This window comes from Myodes glareolus, chromosome 21 (genome assembly GCF_982192425.1).
Source record: "Myodes glareolus chromosome 21, mMyoGla1.1, whole genome shotgun sequence".
Classification (NCBI taxonomy): domain Eukaryota; kingdom Metazoa; phylum Chordata; class Mammalia; order Rodentia; family Cricetidae; genus Myodes; species Myodes glareolus.
Genome location: NC_142046.1, coordinates 62,136,307 through 62,153,091, shown reverse-complemented (window position 1 = coordinate 62,153,091; position 16,785 = coordinate 62,136,307). Strand labels below are relative to the sequence as shown.

General features: G+C 38.0%; 1 protein-coding gene across 1 annotated transcript in view; it reads right to left on the bottom strand.

The window, feature by feature from the left end:
• The window catches only part of Znf804a (zinc finger protein 804A), a 177,808-nt gene extending 161,658 nt beyond the window's left edge, over nucleotides 1–16,150 (bottom strand). The window contains exon 1 of the mRNA XM_048426192.3: nucleotides 15,441–16,150. Coding sequence (XP_048282149.3) covers nucleotides 15,441–15,551 — 111 coding nt within the window. The 5' untranslated portion in view covers nucleotides 15,552–16,150. The remainder of the gene's footprint in view (nucleotides 1–15,440) is intronic.
• Between the last annotated feature and the right edge of the window lie 635 nt (nucleotides 16,151–16,785).

The following is a 16,785-nucleotide window of genomic DNA, read 5'->3' as shown; positions in this document are numbered from 1 at the left end:
CCACTTACGCACCAGTGTGAGTACCAATGGGAAAATCTGAATCTTAAAGGATAACAGAAAGTTTTCTACTTACAAGAATAAAATTGCTTTGTATTTGTTTTGCCTAATTTTGTTTATATTTTCATGTTTTCAGTGATTAACCTTTTGGCATGATTTTCATAAAAAATGTCATGAAACTATTCACCCCCATATACTTGTTTCTTTTAAAGAACATAATGCTTTTTTCTCAGTTTATTTCTCTTAATAATTCCACTGATATTAAACTCAATTACTACACATTAATGTATGAAATGATATCAAATATGCTATATCTAATTTCTACATGAACTATGATACTCAAAAGTGTTTGGAAGGAAACTGACAAAGTTAATTGAATTTTCCAGGGGAGGCTGCATTTGCAAATAACTTTTTCCTTCTTTCAAAATGAAGTCTCGCATTTCTGTTCTTTTTGTGAACATTAAAGCATCACGTTTAAAATGTGTTCTTTATTCTAACTAAACACTTTTCTGCTTTTCTTCTTCTTGAAGCAACAAAACCCCACTTATTTCAGCTGCCTCTGTAGAGCGTGCATTGTGATGCTGTCTGGTGAAGTGATGGGCAGAGCGGAACTTCATTTCTCATGCTAAATAAAAACGCCTGACATCCAAACTACTTCTGGAAAGAATCCATTGAATCCGAGCCAGATGAATGTTATCCCAGGAAGCAGGAGTCACCTGGCGGCTCTTACGAAATTAGACTCCTCTACTTTACCCCCAAGTAGGAAAGCTCCTTCAGTAGTGAGGTAGAGCACACATTTTCTAAGCATCCAGGTGATAATGATGACCAATTAGGTTTGATCAGAGCATCAGAAATGCACAAAAATAAATTTTATGTCTATTTCCAGGCTGGTCATGCCTTTTTATTTTCCTGGTTAATTTTCTGTCCTAATTTTTTGGGGGCTTCCTTAACTCTATACCACTCTATACTAATTGATTTCTCATTATATGTGAAAGCTTCATATTCATGTGTTTTGGGAAATCAGGAGAACAAGTACTCTCTCAGATCACATTTTTATTTTCTGTAAACGCAAGTCGATTGCCACTTTAGTAAAACAGAATAATCCCAAACTACATTTTTTTTTACTTTAAACACAAACATAAGTATTGTCCTCATCCTTGATCCAGGAAACTTTGCAATGGACGGACACCACTACAGAAAACTACAACTTATGGAAAAGCAAAACTGTGCAGCCTAGTACCAAAGAGTACATTTACAACATGATTCCTGCACCTTTGTGGAAGAAGGGTAGCAACATTGTAAGACCCAGAAATACAGGGAGTCTCTCTTCTGGTTATGTCAGAGCAACATGGCTGCCTAATCATGAGCTGAAAATTGACGACAGACATGCTAGCATCAATAAGGGAAAGTCCAGGTGTTCCCAAATGAGCACTCGGGAGGCAGTGGCAGGTGGATCTTCATGAGTTCGAGGCCAGTAATGCTTACATATAAGTCATTAAAAGACAGTACTACTGCAGAATATAAACCATTTAAAGTTGTTGTTAGTTCTAGAGAAGGAATCAGACCACAACAATAATGGATTCAGACCTTACAGCTACAATTCAAACTAAAATCTCTGTATTTCTAAAGCTTTTTTCTCTTTTACTATAGAAAAGCAAAGACAGGAATTAAACACATGAACCAATGTGAAAACTCTATATCAAATCAGGAAAGTGGTGGGAAGTATTAACCTGAGTATTTATCCTAACTTCAGTCAGATTTTTCAGTAAAGAAAACAAAAGTTCATCAGATTAAACATAAAACCAACATATTGAAAGCAATGGGACAACAGGAAGATTCTAATATCACCTTATTGAATCAGGCTTTTTAAAAAAAATGTATTTTACTTGACTAAAAGTTCACCACTGGCTAGCTCAAATTGGAATAACTTTTGTTGGTGAGAAGACACCCTCTGTGGCCCCGTTTTGCTCCCTGCCCTTCAGAAATTTCCTCAGAGTATTTTTTAAGTGATAGTGCCATTTCTTCTGTCTTTGAATATATCTTCCGTGTCATGTGGCTAAACTCAGTTTGTCAGAAAGAAGGGACAGAGGTAACATATTCAACATTTTCTGCAGGTCTTCAGGTCGCTGACAAAATAATCAAGAATGTAGAAGACAAGCCCTGGAGATGGTTTCTGTGCTGAAACCCAGGACAAAGCAGAATGCTGAACAGCATAGAGATTGGGTTCCTGTCACTTTGGATGCTTCTGTAATTAGCAGGTAACTGCAGACTAACACTCTAAAGTGATTAATTGTGAGGCTTAAGGACAGCAGCATTAACAAACATGCAGGGCCACAGCATAAACTGGGGGACTCTGAGGACTGGCGGTTCTGGATAAACCTGGCATGCCGTCATCCTATTATTTACGTGATATAGTGGTCATAATACATCCTATTCCTTTAAATATGTATTTCCTTTCTTCTCAATCCCTCTGATCATCTGATTTCCTCTTCCTTCTTCCCTTCACAGCCATACTCATTCTAATTTCCAGACAATGACCACTCAGCTGCTTTGCCTACTGTGTTAATTTAGATTTCCATGCAAGTATATTAAGTAACTAGATGGGGAGTAAGTTCTTACATTTTACTTTTTAGAGATGAATGCTTTGAACAGTAGCCTTGCCCAATGTTTCTAGAATTCTACAGTCTTTTTGAGGAAAATATACTAATTTAAAACTTAACAGACCATTAGTACCTTCCATTATTATGAGATAGGTGTAAGGAGAAAGCAAGAATGCGAGGGAGGGAGGGATTAGCGTCTCGAAAGGAGGAGGGACAAAAAAAGAAGAGTTTGAAAATGACTTTTCTTGGAGTGTCTGTCTGTCTTTCTTTGAGCAGGTGAATGTACACTGTTCATATTTTATTTAGGATACTGAGATTAAAAAATTATAAAAATTATCAGTAGTTTTAAAGCATATGTGGATTGAATTATTAATAGACTATTTTAATTAGTAATAACATATCACAAGTAAGCAACATCTCATATTTTCTTATGTCATTATATTAAGGTAGGCATTGTAGCAAAGATGATCAATCTCCTTGATGTGTCATTATTAATTACAACACTTGTCCTCTCATATAAAATAGTCTGAAAATATTATATTCAACACTGCTTACCAGGCTAGCGCAACATGCATTTCTGAGAGGTTATGACCATCAGCCCACCTGCAAACTGGTCTCCTGGGTGTTTTAATGACAATGGGCACCATAATAGCCATTTCTCTAAGTGATGGTCTATAAAATGTGTTTTTTATATATAAACAATGATCACAGTGACTGGCAGTAGAAATACACCAATGTGATTACATATAAGCACCCCCTTTCCTCCAAGAATGGTCAACTCCTGCTCTTCGGGAAGACCTGATAAATGCTAACAAAACTAGATCATTTGCTCACAATTATTTTACTTGTACCACTTCTGATAATCAAAGAATAAAGATGTAAATCTTGTAAAAATTTATGAAATTCATCATTATCTATAGATAATACACAAAAATAAAAATAGAGGAAACCTCTTCTGATTCAATGGGTTCCCATAAAATTTATAGGAAGATGGTAGGACAAAAGGAATTTCATAATTTCACGTATTTGTCCATATTTTAACTGTTTTTTATAAAATGACAGTCATCATAATACTTTTTGACCAGCTGTGAAGTCTGTGCAAATTTCAATTGGATTTAACCACAAATTGTGAAGAAATTAAAACAAAATTGTCACTTAAGATCATAAAGCTGCTACATTGAAAGTACTAAGAAGAACCTACAAATGTTCAGTTCAGAGGGCAAATGGACACTTTCAAAGCCAAGACTGACAGCCTGTCAACAGTGTTTTGTCACACACTCCTTTTCATCATGATTTCATTATCTAATACATGTGACTAAGAATTGTTACAGATTAATAAGGAGTGAAACACTGGAATGAAATATGAAATAAACACCTTTCTTGTCTTTTGTAATGAAATTTTAGAATATTTTTTAGGTAATAAAACTGCAATAATTATATCGGACAAATTTATTAATTTAGAAATATTTACCGAGTTTGTAATGTGAAGAGGAAATGTTATGTCGCCCCCTAGTGTAAATATTAATTTTTCAACATCAGGAATACCGTAACAGAAGACATTGAAGACTTTCCATTCTGAATATAGAAACCATCAGAGACAGCAAAAGAAACCCCAAGTCATCCTAAGAAAGAGCCTCGAGTGATTCCATGAAATTTATAAGTTTAAAAAAAATGACTAACACCTGAAGGTTTCCTTGCAGTTTTTATCTGCAAAATATTTAGGCAAAAATCTATGTAAAAGGAGATGTTTATGCATTCATGACATGTAGATGTAAGGAGTGTCAAGAAATTACTGGCTGACACTTAGAAATATTCGTGCCAACCAGAACTCTGTGTTGACATCCGGACAGCCATGCGATGCTGTGGGGAAGGGGTGCTTTAGGACATGACTAGGTAGTGAAAGCGCCAGCTTCCGGATATGATGAGAACAAGGATGGTTCGCATAGCAGGTACCTGAGAAATTCCTGCTGCAGTGGGAAGTCCTCAGCGGAGTCCGGACCGGTTAGCACTTGACCACCACATGACTGTCTCAGCCATTATAATTATGAAAGATAATTTTTCTTTTGTATCAGTTCCACTCAATAAATCTGATTGTCAGCTAACAACACAGCACATTAACATGGCAGAAAAGAAATACTGATATTGTTAAATACAAAGTGTCCGAATTATTGAACACAGTGAATGAGATTCTAATGAAGAAAATGATATCATAGAATAATATGCCATCTCTAGCTACTACCATTTATGAAGAGCTTATTTGTCAACCTACTGCAAAATTTTAAATTTTAAATATCTTTTAAATAATTTTAGACAAAAACTAATGGTCTAATAAATACTACTATGTTCTTCTCTACCATTGACACACCTTATCCTGACAATAACGGTCTTCAACAACAAGGTGATTTGCTAATTATTAAAGTGACTTATAGGGTGGTCAGTGGCACTTTCTATTATGTCAACTGACACATTTTCATTAAGCAATGGGAAGTTTCATGCTTCATCTCCCCATGCCAACATGCTTCTGATTGTTAAAAGTATATGGTCAAGTTCCCAATATCAAGTATTTTCTAAAGATTCTCAGTAGCAAAATTCCACGTTTTTAGATTTCTTCCTTGAGAATCACAAATAGCCCAATATGGATGGGTGTTATTAACTGAATGCCTCCCCAATAAATTTTCTGTGGCATTAGAAGTTTTACCTTTTGAGGGGTAATAGTTACACTCATGAAGCCCTCATGACTAGGTGCGCGCTGTCCTAAGGGTTTAGTAAGCTCACGTTCCTCTCCACTTTCTCCTATGTGAGCATACACATAATGAAGGAAGAATCCCTCACCACTTATGGGGACACTTATAACTTCCATCCTGGAATTCTCCACAGCTTCCAGACCTGCAGATAACTAATAATTGATATTTAGGCTACCTGGGCTATAATCAATCCCTAATGCCACTTAAATTGACATGGAAAACGAGTGAACACATCATTGATAATAATTTGGCCTCCAAGAAGACAAGTTTGGGAGGGCAATCTTTGTAGTAGGAACAGAGATGGTTTGTTTTCAGAATACTCCAGCAGGGTTCAGAGAAGTTCTCTGACTCCAAGAAGCCGTTCAAGAGCTAGCTACAGAAGAGGAGAAAAGGGGAGCATGAAGACTCTGGATGTTTCTGGCAAGACTCCTATATGTCAACCCACGACCATCCCACCAACTACACTGTCTTCTATGTAATTACCAAGAAAAAGCTTAGCCCAAGCTAGACATTCAGTGATAACCATAATCTCAAGAAATTAGTAAGGTGGGAAGGAAGAAGGGGCGGGGGGAACCTGTCATAGGCAACAGAGCTGGAGGCAAAGGCAGAAGCCAAAGAAGAAGGAGGAAAGATGGACAAGTAAAACCAAGCTATTAATAAGGCCTCAAGGAATTATGTCACTTTACTTTATCTAAGTTTTCTACAATAAATAAGAGTATAGACATACATATGTATAGCTAAAGGAAGTGATGTCACTTGGGTTGACAATGCTCCACGATGGACATCTAACAAAAGCTACAGTACCAGGCATGAGAAACCTCTGATCAAGTTGTTGGTCAGGATGGTCTCACTGACTTTAAAGCAATATAGGCTATTGCTCTTTCTTGTGGTTGCCTCTCTGAAGTTGAAAGTAAGACCTTTTGCAAATGACACCTCGTATTTAAAACACAGGACTAAAATTACTTGATTTGGGTATAACATAAAAGCCTCCTGCCTGTGACCTGGTTTCCATAGTACCTGAAAAACCTGTGCAAACTCCCGAGGTAGAGAAGAAGGCATTTTATCTCCCCCACTGTGATGCCACTGAACCGCAGCAATGATTCCTGTGTCAGAGTGTGCATAAAGGTAAAATGGTGGCAGCCCTGTGTTGGTGGCAGCCAACAGTTTTCTAATTGGTCATAAGAACCCCTCAGCAGGAGTAAAGTTATCCCTGGTACTGAAAACATAAACAACTAATTGGACCTAACAACAACAAAAAAATAATGCAGGAGAATTCCTGGGTTCCACCTCTGGACAAATAAATATAGTACCTAATACCCATTGTGAGTTTGAGAATCATCCAGCCCAAAAGACAAACTCCCTGGCTGGCCATCCAATACTAAGACATTGGACCTAACGATAACTGTACACAAACAGCAGTAACAGACTAAACAGATTGTATTTATGTATCCATGTGTGTGTGTGTGTGCATGAGTGCATGAACATACACTTAACAATAGTAATTGATAAAAGGCCATCAATAAAAAAAAATAATAAAATTTATTAATTTAAGAAGGGAGATGGGAGACATTGGAGTAGTTGGAGGGAGGAAAGGGAATGAAGAAGTTGATATGATATGATATATATATATATATGATATATATGATATGATATATAAACAAAAGAAAAAAAAGAAAAATAACAAACCCATAATTCCCCAGTTCTCCCTCATTTCCTAGTCTACATTCTGTATCTAGACCAAGATTTCCAGTATAATCCTCTATGTTTTCACAGGACTTAAAACTGTTGACCTGTGTTTTTCATTAAGTCACTAAAGTCTATCATCAATAAGTCTCAAAAAGTTCAAATTTTTCACCTAACTGGAACTTCGCTGTTTATTTCAACCCAAGTCTAAATGGAAGACATCAGTGTCCTGGCTTAGTCTCAGCAGGTGAACTTTTCATCTCCTAAAGTCCTCTACAAATGCAACAGTGTGGGGGAAATATCATCCTTCCACTGTGATACTTTCCACCTGTCCCCAGCCTCTCTAATTCCTAAAAGAGTCCACCTTGAAATCACATATCTCAAATGTCCTCTGGTCCTTGTCTGGATGCCTGGACTCTGATCACTTTGTCTTTCGGCTCTTCCTCTGTGACCATCCACTCCTTGTCTTATCAGAGACTCAAAAGCGATGTTCCTAAAACTGCTGCTACCTGGGAGCTTGGCTGGATCTAGAAGTCGGGCTAACACCGAAGGCTTCATTCCAAGAATACACTGTATATGAGGATGATCAAAAGCACTAATAATTTCTCGTCACATATGAAAACAAAGCCACTGTTTTATTACCCAGGAACCTCATCCACTAAATATCATGAACTTCAGCTTTCTCCTAGTCTGTTTTATTTGCTTTATACATGAAAATTGCTAAGCTAACCATAAATGAGCTCCAATCACAGCAAAAATCCAAGGATTCCTTCATGAATATACACAGGTCTCACATTGTATAGCTTACACTGTTAACAAAAACATGACCAACCAACACACTTCCAATACAACTGTGTCCTGGCATCATTTGGCGGCTGCACATGACACTGAGTATTTAAGCTTTCATGAAGAATATTTTAGAAAATGGAAATCCTTTATTTTAAACAAGTCTACCTAAAACATGTTTTAAAAAAACTTATCCTATCAAGGTGTCTGCTAAAACAAAGTATTTTTTTTCTTTCATCTAGTGTCAACCTATATGTTTTATGACAAGAAGTGTCTGTGTCATTAACTGTTTGCTGGATTACAACAGAGAACAATGATGATATTTTATATTATTGTTACATGGTATGTTATAATATTAAGACATTGCTTTAGGAAATAAATATAGATATCACTATTTAAAATAGCTATCATAAACCTGTTTATGAATAACAGGAAAGGTCACAGTAAGCTCTATATTAAACCTCTGCAGTTAGCACTCACTCACTTCCTGTTGGATCCAACTAGCATCTCTGTTTTCACCATTTAGTTTTCTTATTGGAAAGAAAATATGTTATGAGCTGCAGTTTTATGCATCAGAGTGGTTCAAATAATTTCATTCTTTCGAATGGTAAAGTGCTTGGTGTATAAGGAGTGCCTGTGTTAATAGATCATAAGATTTAAATGGGTCTGTAGTTGCAGTGAGTGGTCAGTTGGAAATGTGGAAGCAATTGATGGACTGAACATAGGAATGACTAATGCAGCCATTATGAAGGAGAGTTTCTTTTTTTTTTAAATAAGAAACCTCAGTGTTTGGTCTGAAAGCCTTTGAACAGATTACGTGAGGTCAGCTCTGTAGAGTAAGTCAATGTTTTTTAAACTATGGGTTAGTATGTTAGATGTTAGCTACATCTACAAAATCCATTGCTGCGATTAGTTAGCATTTGGTTGATACGTAGCACTGAATTATATATAGTAGAATTGAATTATGTATAGCTCATATTCTAAGAATGCTAGTAATTGAAGCTCAGGTCTACCACCATAAACATTTGCTGTATGAAAGGTACTTACATTGAGGAAAGCGCGTAGATTTCTTCCAGTGGTGCCAAGCCATTATTAAAGAGTTCAGAATAGTACATCCAATAATAGACAACATTACTTTAACAACTAAGACTGAGTTTAAATTATGTATTACCCCCACTTTACCTTACACTGTGCTAGAAAGTATAAAACAAAATATTTATTAAAATTAATGAAACTTTACCAGTTACAAACACTACAAGAAATGCACTATACAGTGTAAACTTTTCTTGGATGCAAGGCTCCCTAAAAATGGAAAGAAATAGATCAAATGATTTCAAGATAGAATCCTCTTGCAAAATTATACTCTAATTATATTCCTTATGGTTGGCAACACAAAATGTGATAGACAGAAATACATAATCCCCTCCTAAATTTAAGTTACAGTACACCACAGATTATCATTGTTATATTTCTCTGAAGCGATTCATCAAACTCCCAGACCACAGTGTTTCCATTCAAAAGCACCAACTTTCTTCCAAAGGTCACTGAGAGAAACTATCACAATATTGTAGCAAATCAGAATTATTTTAAAATGCAATTTCTACTATCCATAGACTATTAATGAACTTGCTTCCACCTATTAAACTAAGTATGTCGGATTAACTTAAAGACTAAAACTGCATCAAGAATTAATTTTGAAAAGACTAGAAACAGTAATAAAATGCCCAAAGTTCTGAGTCTAAATGAAATGTTCTGTTTTTATTTTATTTTACTTTATTTTTGAAGTAGGAAATTGAGTCCAAGTTTTCAAGAATGGTAAAGGTGATATGTACCACTGAGCTATATTCTCAGATAAAATGCAGGATGTCTCACCCTCTATTTCTCACAGGCTTCTTATTATGACAGTGTTCCAACATATTTGATCTGGATAATTCTGTCAACAAATTCAAGCAATATGTAACAAATGAAGTCAGGAGACATTATGAATGTTCTACAAGTTATAATAAGACCATTAATTTTGTAAGAGTTGGTCCAGTGAAGGGTGCATTCGTAAAAGTGGGCTTTTTTTTTCTCTTTGTGGGAAACTTTGAGTTTTGAATTAAGTATGGACCCAATTAGATGTTGTCATTATTTGAGAAGGTAATATTAAAAAGCAGATTCTCTACCAAGTGCCATGGTGTTTGCGTTTAATCCCAGCAGCTGAGAGGTTGGGGCAGGAGGATTTCTGAGTTTGAGGCCATACTGGTCTACAGAGTGAGTTCCTGGACAGTGAAGACTACATGGAGCAATTCTTGTCTCACCAAAATAAACAAAAAGCAGTGTAGAAGTGTTAAGCTGGAAAACATCTTATTTTCAATCAATACTGAAACCTAAATATTTTAAAACACTGTACACTAAAACAAGTAATTTTTTAATTAACAATCTAAAATTGGAAAATGTCCCCAAATAAGACTCAATGAAATTTCTGTACTAGTTCCTCCTGTATTTTTTTTAAATAAAATTGTCATTGCCAACATCAATAATACAAAAAGTATTGGTTCACATCTGAGAGGAAGAGATAAGGTTATAAAGTAACTAATGATCCAATATATGACAACATTTCTCTTTTTGTAATGATGGATACATTTTAAGTCATAATTACAAACTTCAATTATAAGTGGTGTTTCTCATTTGAATGATATATTTAAATATGTATGTGCTATAAAGTTTTATTAAAATAACACCAAAGAGTAAATGACACAATGAATTCAGAAAAGTATGACCCAACATAATCAGCAATACTGAACTCACGAATTGAAAATATTTTTGGAAGCATATGCAATTACTAAATATAGGAATATGTTCATAAAGGTGGTAAGCCAGTGGACATATTACTCTAGCACCTGATTTTAACCTCACCCTAAGTCTCTTGGGGATAGTAATCTCTCAGTGCTATTTGTTCAATATCACCAACTCTACATTCAATCTTTTTAGTCTTATAGCTTTATGGTATACCAAAAGCTGATTTTAGTGAGTCAAAGGGACTTTTAAATAATATTTTTTGATGAGACACAGAAAGGTAAAGGAATTGTATGAAAAATAAATAATATTAAAATGACAAGGCAAAAGACCACATGGTGTATCTCAAGGTCAATCTAAATTTTGTCACTTCTACTACTCACACACACAAAGAAAAAAATCCTAAAATATTTTGTATGTCAAATTAACACAGGGAAAAATATCCTGGGTAACAAGAAACTTGCAAACTTGTCCAGAAGATTGGAAGACGTTTTAAAGCAGAAGCAAAATGAGTAGGAGTGTTGGAGGGATATGATATTTGCCTCATGAACCACAGAGCCATTGGTGCTTCTACAAGTCCAGAGCTGCTGAAGGGTCTCTGTGAAGCTGAATAAATTAAACAGCAACTATGGTGAAGGTCAATCAATAAATCAAGTTCTTACTGAACCTGCTACTTCCTATATCGAAAATGTTGGTCATCCTACACAACTAAGACATTGATGAAAAGTTGGGGATGTTTGTTTACTTGAGGATAAGAAGTAAAATACACATAAATTCATATTTTAATTAATCACTATTTATCTGTACTTGAAGACAAGAAGAAAAGTAAAATGGCTTCAACTAAACATGACACAACACTTTCTCTTACTTACATATTATCACACTGGTCCTTATAAATTCCATAATTAAAACAGGTCATAAAATCTTCTCCATAACAATGACCTTCCGCTGCCATTGGCTCATTTTTAGTGTTTTAATTCAGAAATATTAAAACATTAGTGGACACATAAAAATTCTAAGCAACTAACAGACAGAATGTAATAGCTATCTAAGATTCTTAAGTCAAAACCCATACTTTGCATTGAAACTCCATATAAATGTATATTATATATTTATATATACATTAAAACATTTAAAATATAAAAGTAGATCAAAAAATTTCTGTGGATCAATTGCAAAAGTCTATTAATAACAAATTTTTATTCCAACAGTAGTTGCTCATGTAAATTTAAAATAGAATATATAGATCATAACGTTTCTTCAAGATCATTAAGTTCTCTGCTTTATCAACAATAATCTAATAAAAGATCACAGCATCACTAATAAAAGATTATTTTCTTTTCCATAAAAGTGAGCTGTCGAGAGATGATGATGCACTTTGTAACAGGCAGAATAACAAGTAAAACATTTTCTTACTGTTTGTAAGACAAAAATGGAGGCTTTTCATGTTCACTAAGATTCTTAAGTTGGAAAAGTTCATGAATAAGTTCAAGAATGTGAAATGCAGGAACTACAGTGGGATAGATAGATAGATAGATAGATAGATAGATAGATAGATGATAGATATGATAGATAGATGATAGATAGATCGATAGATTCATGATAGATAGATAGATAGATAGATAGATAGATAGATAGATAGATGATAGGTAGGTAGGTAGATAGATAGATAGATAGATAGATAGATAGATAGATGATAGATAGATGATAGGTAGGTAGGTAGATAGATAGGTAGATATATAGATAGATGATAGGTAGGTAGATAGATAGATGATAAATAGATAGATGATAGGTAGATAGATAGATAGATAGATAGATAGATAGATAGATAGATAGATAGATAGATGCAAAGGCAACCACAACTTCTCACCAAGCTCTTAGTTCTTTAGAACATCTGCCATTTTTGATAGAGGAAGTTCCAGGTTTACTAAGAAAATAAGCTAATTTATTGACTGGTCTTCTCCCCATAGTGACTATTTAATTCATTAACATAAATGTGGTCTTTCACTTGAGAACAGAAGCGATGAGCCAATGGCACTGAAATCTGAACAAACTAGACATGTTGCAAGTAACTTTAATTTGTGATAGCATTTTATATTCAAAGCTCTACAGAGTAAATTCATCTTCAGAATTATTGTAAGGCCATACAATAGCTTTTATTTACTCTGAACTTTGAAGAAATTAACAAAACACGTATTAACCAACAAGTAATTGAAAATAACTCAATTTCTTGGGAAAAATCAAAATTGTTTTTCTGTAGCTTTAGGTTTTATCTCCTTGGGAAAGAAAAAAAAACAGATGTTTACATGGACATCATTAAAATTCTTTTATCTTAGAAGAAACATTTAATACATGAAATTCAAACATAAAAGAGTTAAATATTTATGATTTGATTATTACTGTATGGATATATATTTTTAAAATACTGAGTATATGTAACACAAACAACTTATCACCTTAAAACTAAAGAAGTAAAATAAAAAATATGATAATATGATACGCATTAATATTAATTTGAAATTTTATGTCACATAGTATATTTTCATTTTAAGTTAATCTCTCTGCTTCATATGAAAGTGGGGACTTTTTAAACTTAAGGTCAAATTATCTATTTGGATCTGATTAAGAATAGCATTATAGTAGGGCTCGAAGAATTTTTGTTGCTGTCAAGATGATATCATTATATAAGTATGAACTAATCTTTATTAATTAACATAATTCTCTCATTGATACATCTAGCCTCTCATTACGCTTATGGACAAGCATAGTTCTCATTTCTCCCAATGGCAAAACTCACCCAAAGCATTTAGAACACATACACATATATTCTATGAAAAATAGCTTTAAATTGAAAACTAATGTGAGCAGACCCTGCATTTATGTCAGTCTGAAACTCACACACAGCAAATTCAGACAGGGCAGTGTTGTCACGACCAACCCAAGGTCCACCCCTACATTATAGTTATGAGAAACATTATGAACTTTATTTCAGAGTGCATCTCCCTGTTTGTTGCGTCAAACATTTACATGTATTTTGATTAATTTAGGTGGCGGCTTTTAATGTGCCCATTTTAACCATGAGGTTACACAGACAAAACCCACTCTTCATCTGTCCTTTGTCAACATGAGTGGTGAAGAGGTGCAATTGCACAGCAAATAAGTGATCGCCAGCTACCGGAGTCACTGGAAAGCCCAAGGAGGTGGAAGAGGCACAAGGAACAGCGCGGAAAGCACGGAAACAAGTTCAGGGTTCTCAAATAACTCGCATTTCTCTGAACTCTTGAGTGTCTTAGCATCTACACGTTGGAAATTCTCCCTCTTTTGCTTGCCCTTGAATTATACTTGGTTTAATGAGTAAAGCCAAATGTGTGGAAGAAATGGTTTTCCTCTTTAAAAAGTGTCAGCCAAACTCTCTAAGTAGAGCCCAGACCATTTCAGTAAGTCTTCAAGACTTTGATTTCCCCACAATACTCAACTAAAGAGGTCTGCAGTGTGTGCTCTGCTGTGCAAAGAAACAGCAAGTAAACACATCCCGAACAACAAGGATATCAAACTAAGCCTGGGTTCTTGTGTGTAAATCACCGAAAAGCTGGTAGTCAATATCCAAGAAAAGGGTAAATCAAACGCATCCTGTGGGAGTCTGAATCCACTGAACACTTCTATGGAGAACTCTTTATCCTCAAAACAAACAAACAAACAAAAAACAGTTCTTAGCCAATTTTTTTTTCTTTTGGTTTATGTAGACACATACAGAAAATGATATTAAGAAAACCACCGTTGCTTTTGAGATAAGTGTGTCCTTGAACTATGCTGCTCTCAGATAAGTGAGTAGTGGGAGAATTAGGGAAAATTTTGCCAGCGAGCACAGACTTCACAAAGTCATACACTTTTACCATCTGACTGGCTGAACGCTGCAGTACGCATACTAAAGAGACCTCAGGCTACTGTTCTCTTCCTTTGAAGAAGTGTGGACTTCTCCAGACACACTTGCTCTTGAGAGTTGGTCCTGTAGGGAGGCTTCCTGGCGATACAGTTTGGATGGAAAGAACGTAGGAGCTATTCCCTGCACTGTCTCCATGCTCAGCACATCTTCCACCAATCAAGAGTGCTTTTCCTACTGGATGCCGAAGGGCAAGCCACGCTGTGCTATCCAGTGAGAGTAGCTGTGTGGATTTTGTTTTCAAAGATGTTGCCTACTGGCTGTAATCACAGTGATCACCTTCCACCTATATCCCTAAACTCTATAGAGTGACAAGCTGACAACATGGACTGATGGGATCTTTCTGTTTAGTACAGACAACTTCTCAGAAGAGAAGTTTCCTATCTGTCCGTCCTTCAGCCAAAAGCTAAGAGCCAAGAAAGGAACTCTTTCTGAGACCCTCACTCAATCCAGCCTCTTGCCCTAAACCACCAGACACATTGGCTCCCTCTTTCACCATAGACACCTACACCACCGTTCACCTTCAGCTGCCTAAAATGTAAGGTGCCACGGGATCACTTGAAGTTAGGGTTCTTTTCTATTTTTAAGAAGTCCTATTGAAATAAGGAGGGACTGATAAATCTTCAGCATATGGAGTGTGGTGGACAGAAAGCTTCATGAAGTGTCGGGGGGGGGGGATCTCAATCAGAGCTTTGCTGAGATTCTCTTCCTTTTCCTACACCCGAGTCTCATCCCACGCCCATCAGATAAATACACGAAATAAATGAATGCTTTGCTAATCAAACAAAATCGCGAAAGCTCACAAGCTCACCAGTCAACTCATTTCTTCCGATATGCCTTATTAGATGAGAGACGGTTAAGGCACAGAGACACAGTAAGAGAAACAGACACACAGAGAGAGAGAGAGATTACCAGAGTTTTGTTCCCGTTCTTGCTGAGAGGGCCCCGGAAAACTCCCTTGATGTTGCGAAAGTGTCCGTTGCTGAGATGCGTGGAGCTGATGACAATGTAGTAACACTCCATGGGGCAGCCGCCGCCTCTCCTCCGCAGCCGCCGCTTCCACGCACCCGCGCCCGCAGCCGCAGCCGGGGCCGGGAGGGTGGGCTGGGGATCGCGGCAGGGCGAGCGGCTGGCGGTGCGCTGTTGGCGGGCACGCGGGTTCCCTAAGCCCGGCTGCGGTGCGCGCCCCGCCGCCTCCGCATGCCGGCCGCGCTCGTCCGGGATCCGGCGCAGTGTTCGCCTGGCGATCCGAGCGGGGACGTAGAGCCCCGCGGGAGGATGCGGCCGAGAAGGGGGCCGGGCCGGGCGGGACCGAGCGGGAGCGGTTAGAGCCCGCGCTGTAGGGCGCAGCCGGGCAACGGGAGCCGCCCGCGCGGCAGTAGCAGCGGCCACAGCATCCCCCGCGCTGGGCGCCCGCACTTGCAGTCGCTGCCGCTGGCAGGCATGAGTGTTATTATAGTGTGCGGCGTTGCCGGTCCATCGCACTGAGCCAATGGCAGGGAGCCACTGGGCTGATACTGAGAGCTGTCAGAGGAGTACATCTGTCACCCGCCACCTCCCCCCTGCCTCCCCCGCCGCCGGGACCCACGGCCGCGCCAGCCTGGCCACGAGTGGGAGCGCGTCGCGACCGCCAGGGGCCGGGAGGCGACGGCCAGTTACAAGTGCGAGACTCCTGCGAGGTGCGGGCGGAGGTGGGGGGGTAGGGTGGTGGTGGTGGTGGTGGGGAAATCGACGCGACCGTGGCTTCTGCTCTGCGGGTTGGGATGAGGGCGGGGGCGCGAGGGAAATAAATAAATTAATAATTCAGTACCCAAGCCGTCCGCTTCCAATTGCAGCGAATCGGGGCAGGTGCCAGGTGCCGCTGGGTTTGGCTTTACGGGAGTCTGCGCTTTGAAGCATCTTTGGTATGGAGGGTGAATGCCCCGCACCCCCACGCCCCCAGTTACACATATCACAAGTGCTATGTGCTTGGGGGAGGGGAATTGTGGCGACGCGAGTGGATCTGGAGAGCAGGGAGACGCAGGGACTCCTGATGGATGTGTTCCCATTCCTGGCGCTCTCCCCTCATCCACCTCCCCTGGGAGCATCAGTTCTTCCTAAATTGCCAAAGCTGAGAGGAAAAAGGATGCTTTGCGGCAAGAGAAGCTGCTGCCAGGAGCTCCGGAGCAAGAGAGGTGCTGAACAAAAGCAGAAGCCTTCGCCCTAGAAGCGACCTGACAGGGAAACCTGCACACAAACTACTGCGTTTGTCACGGAA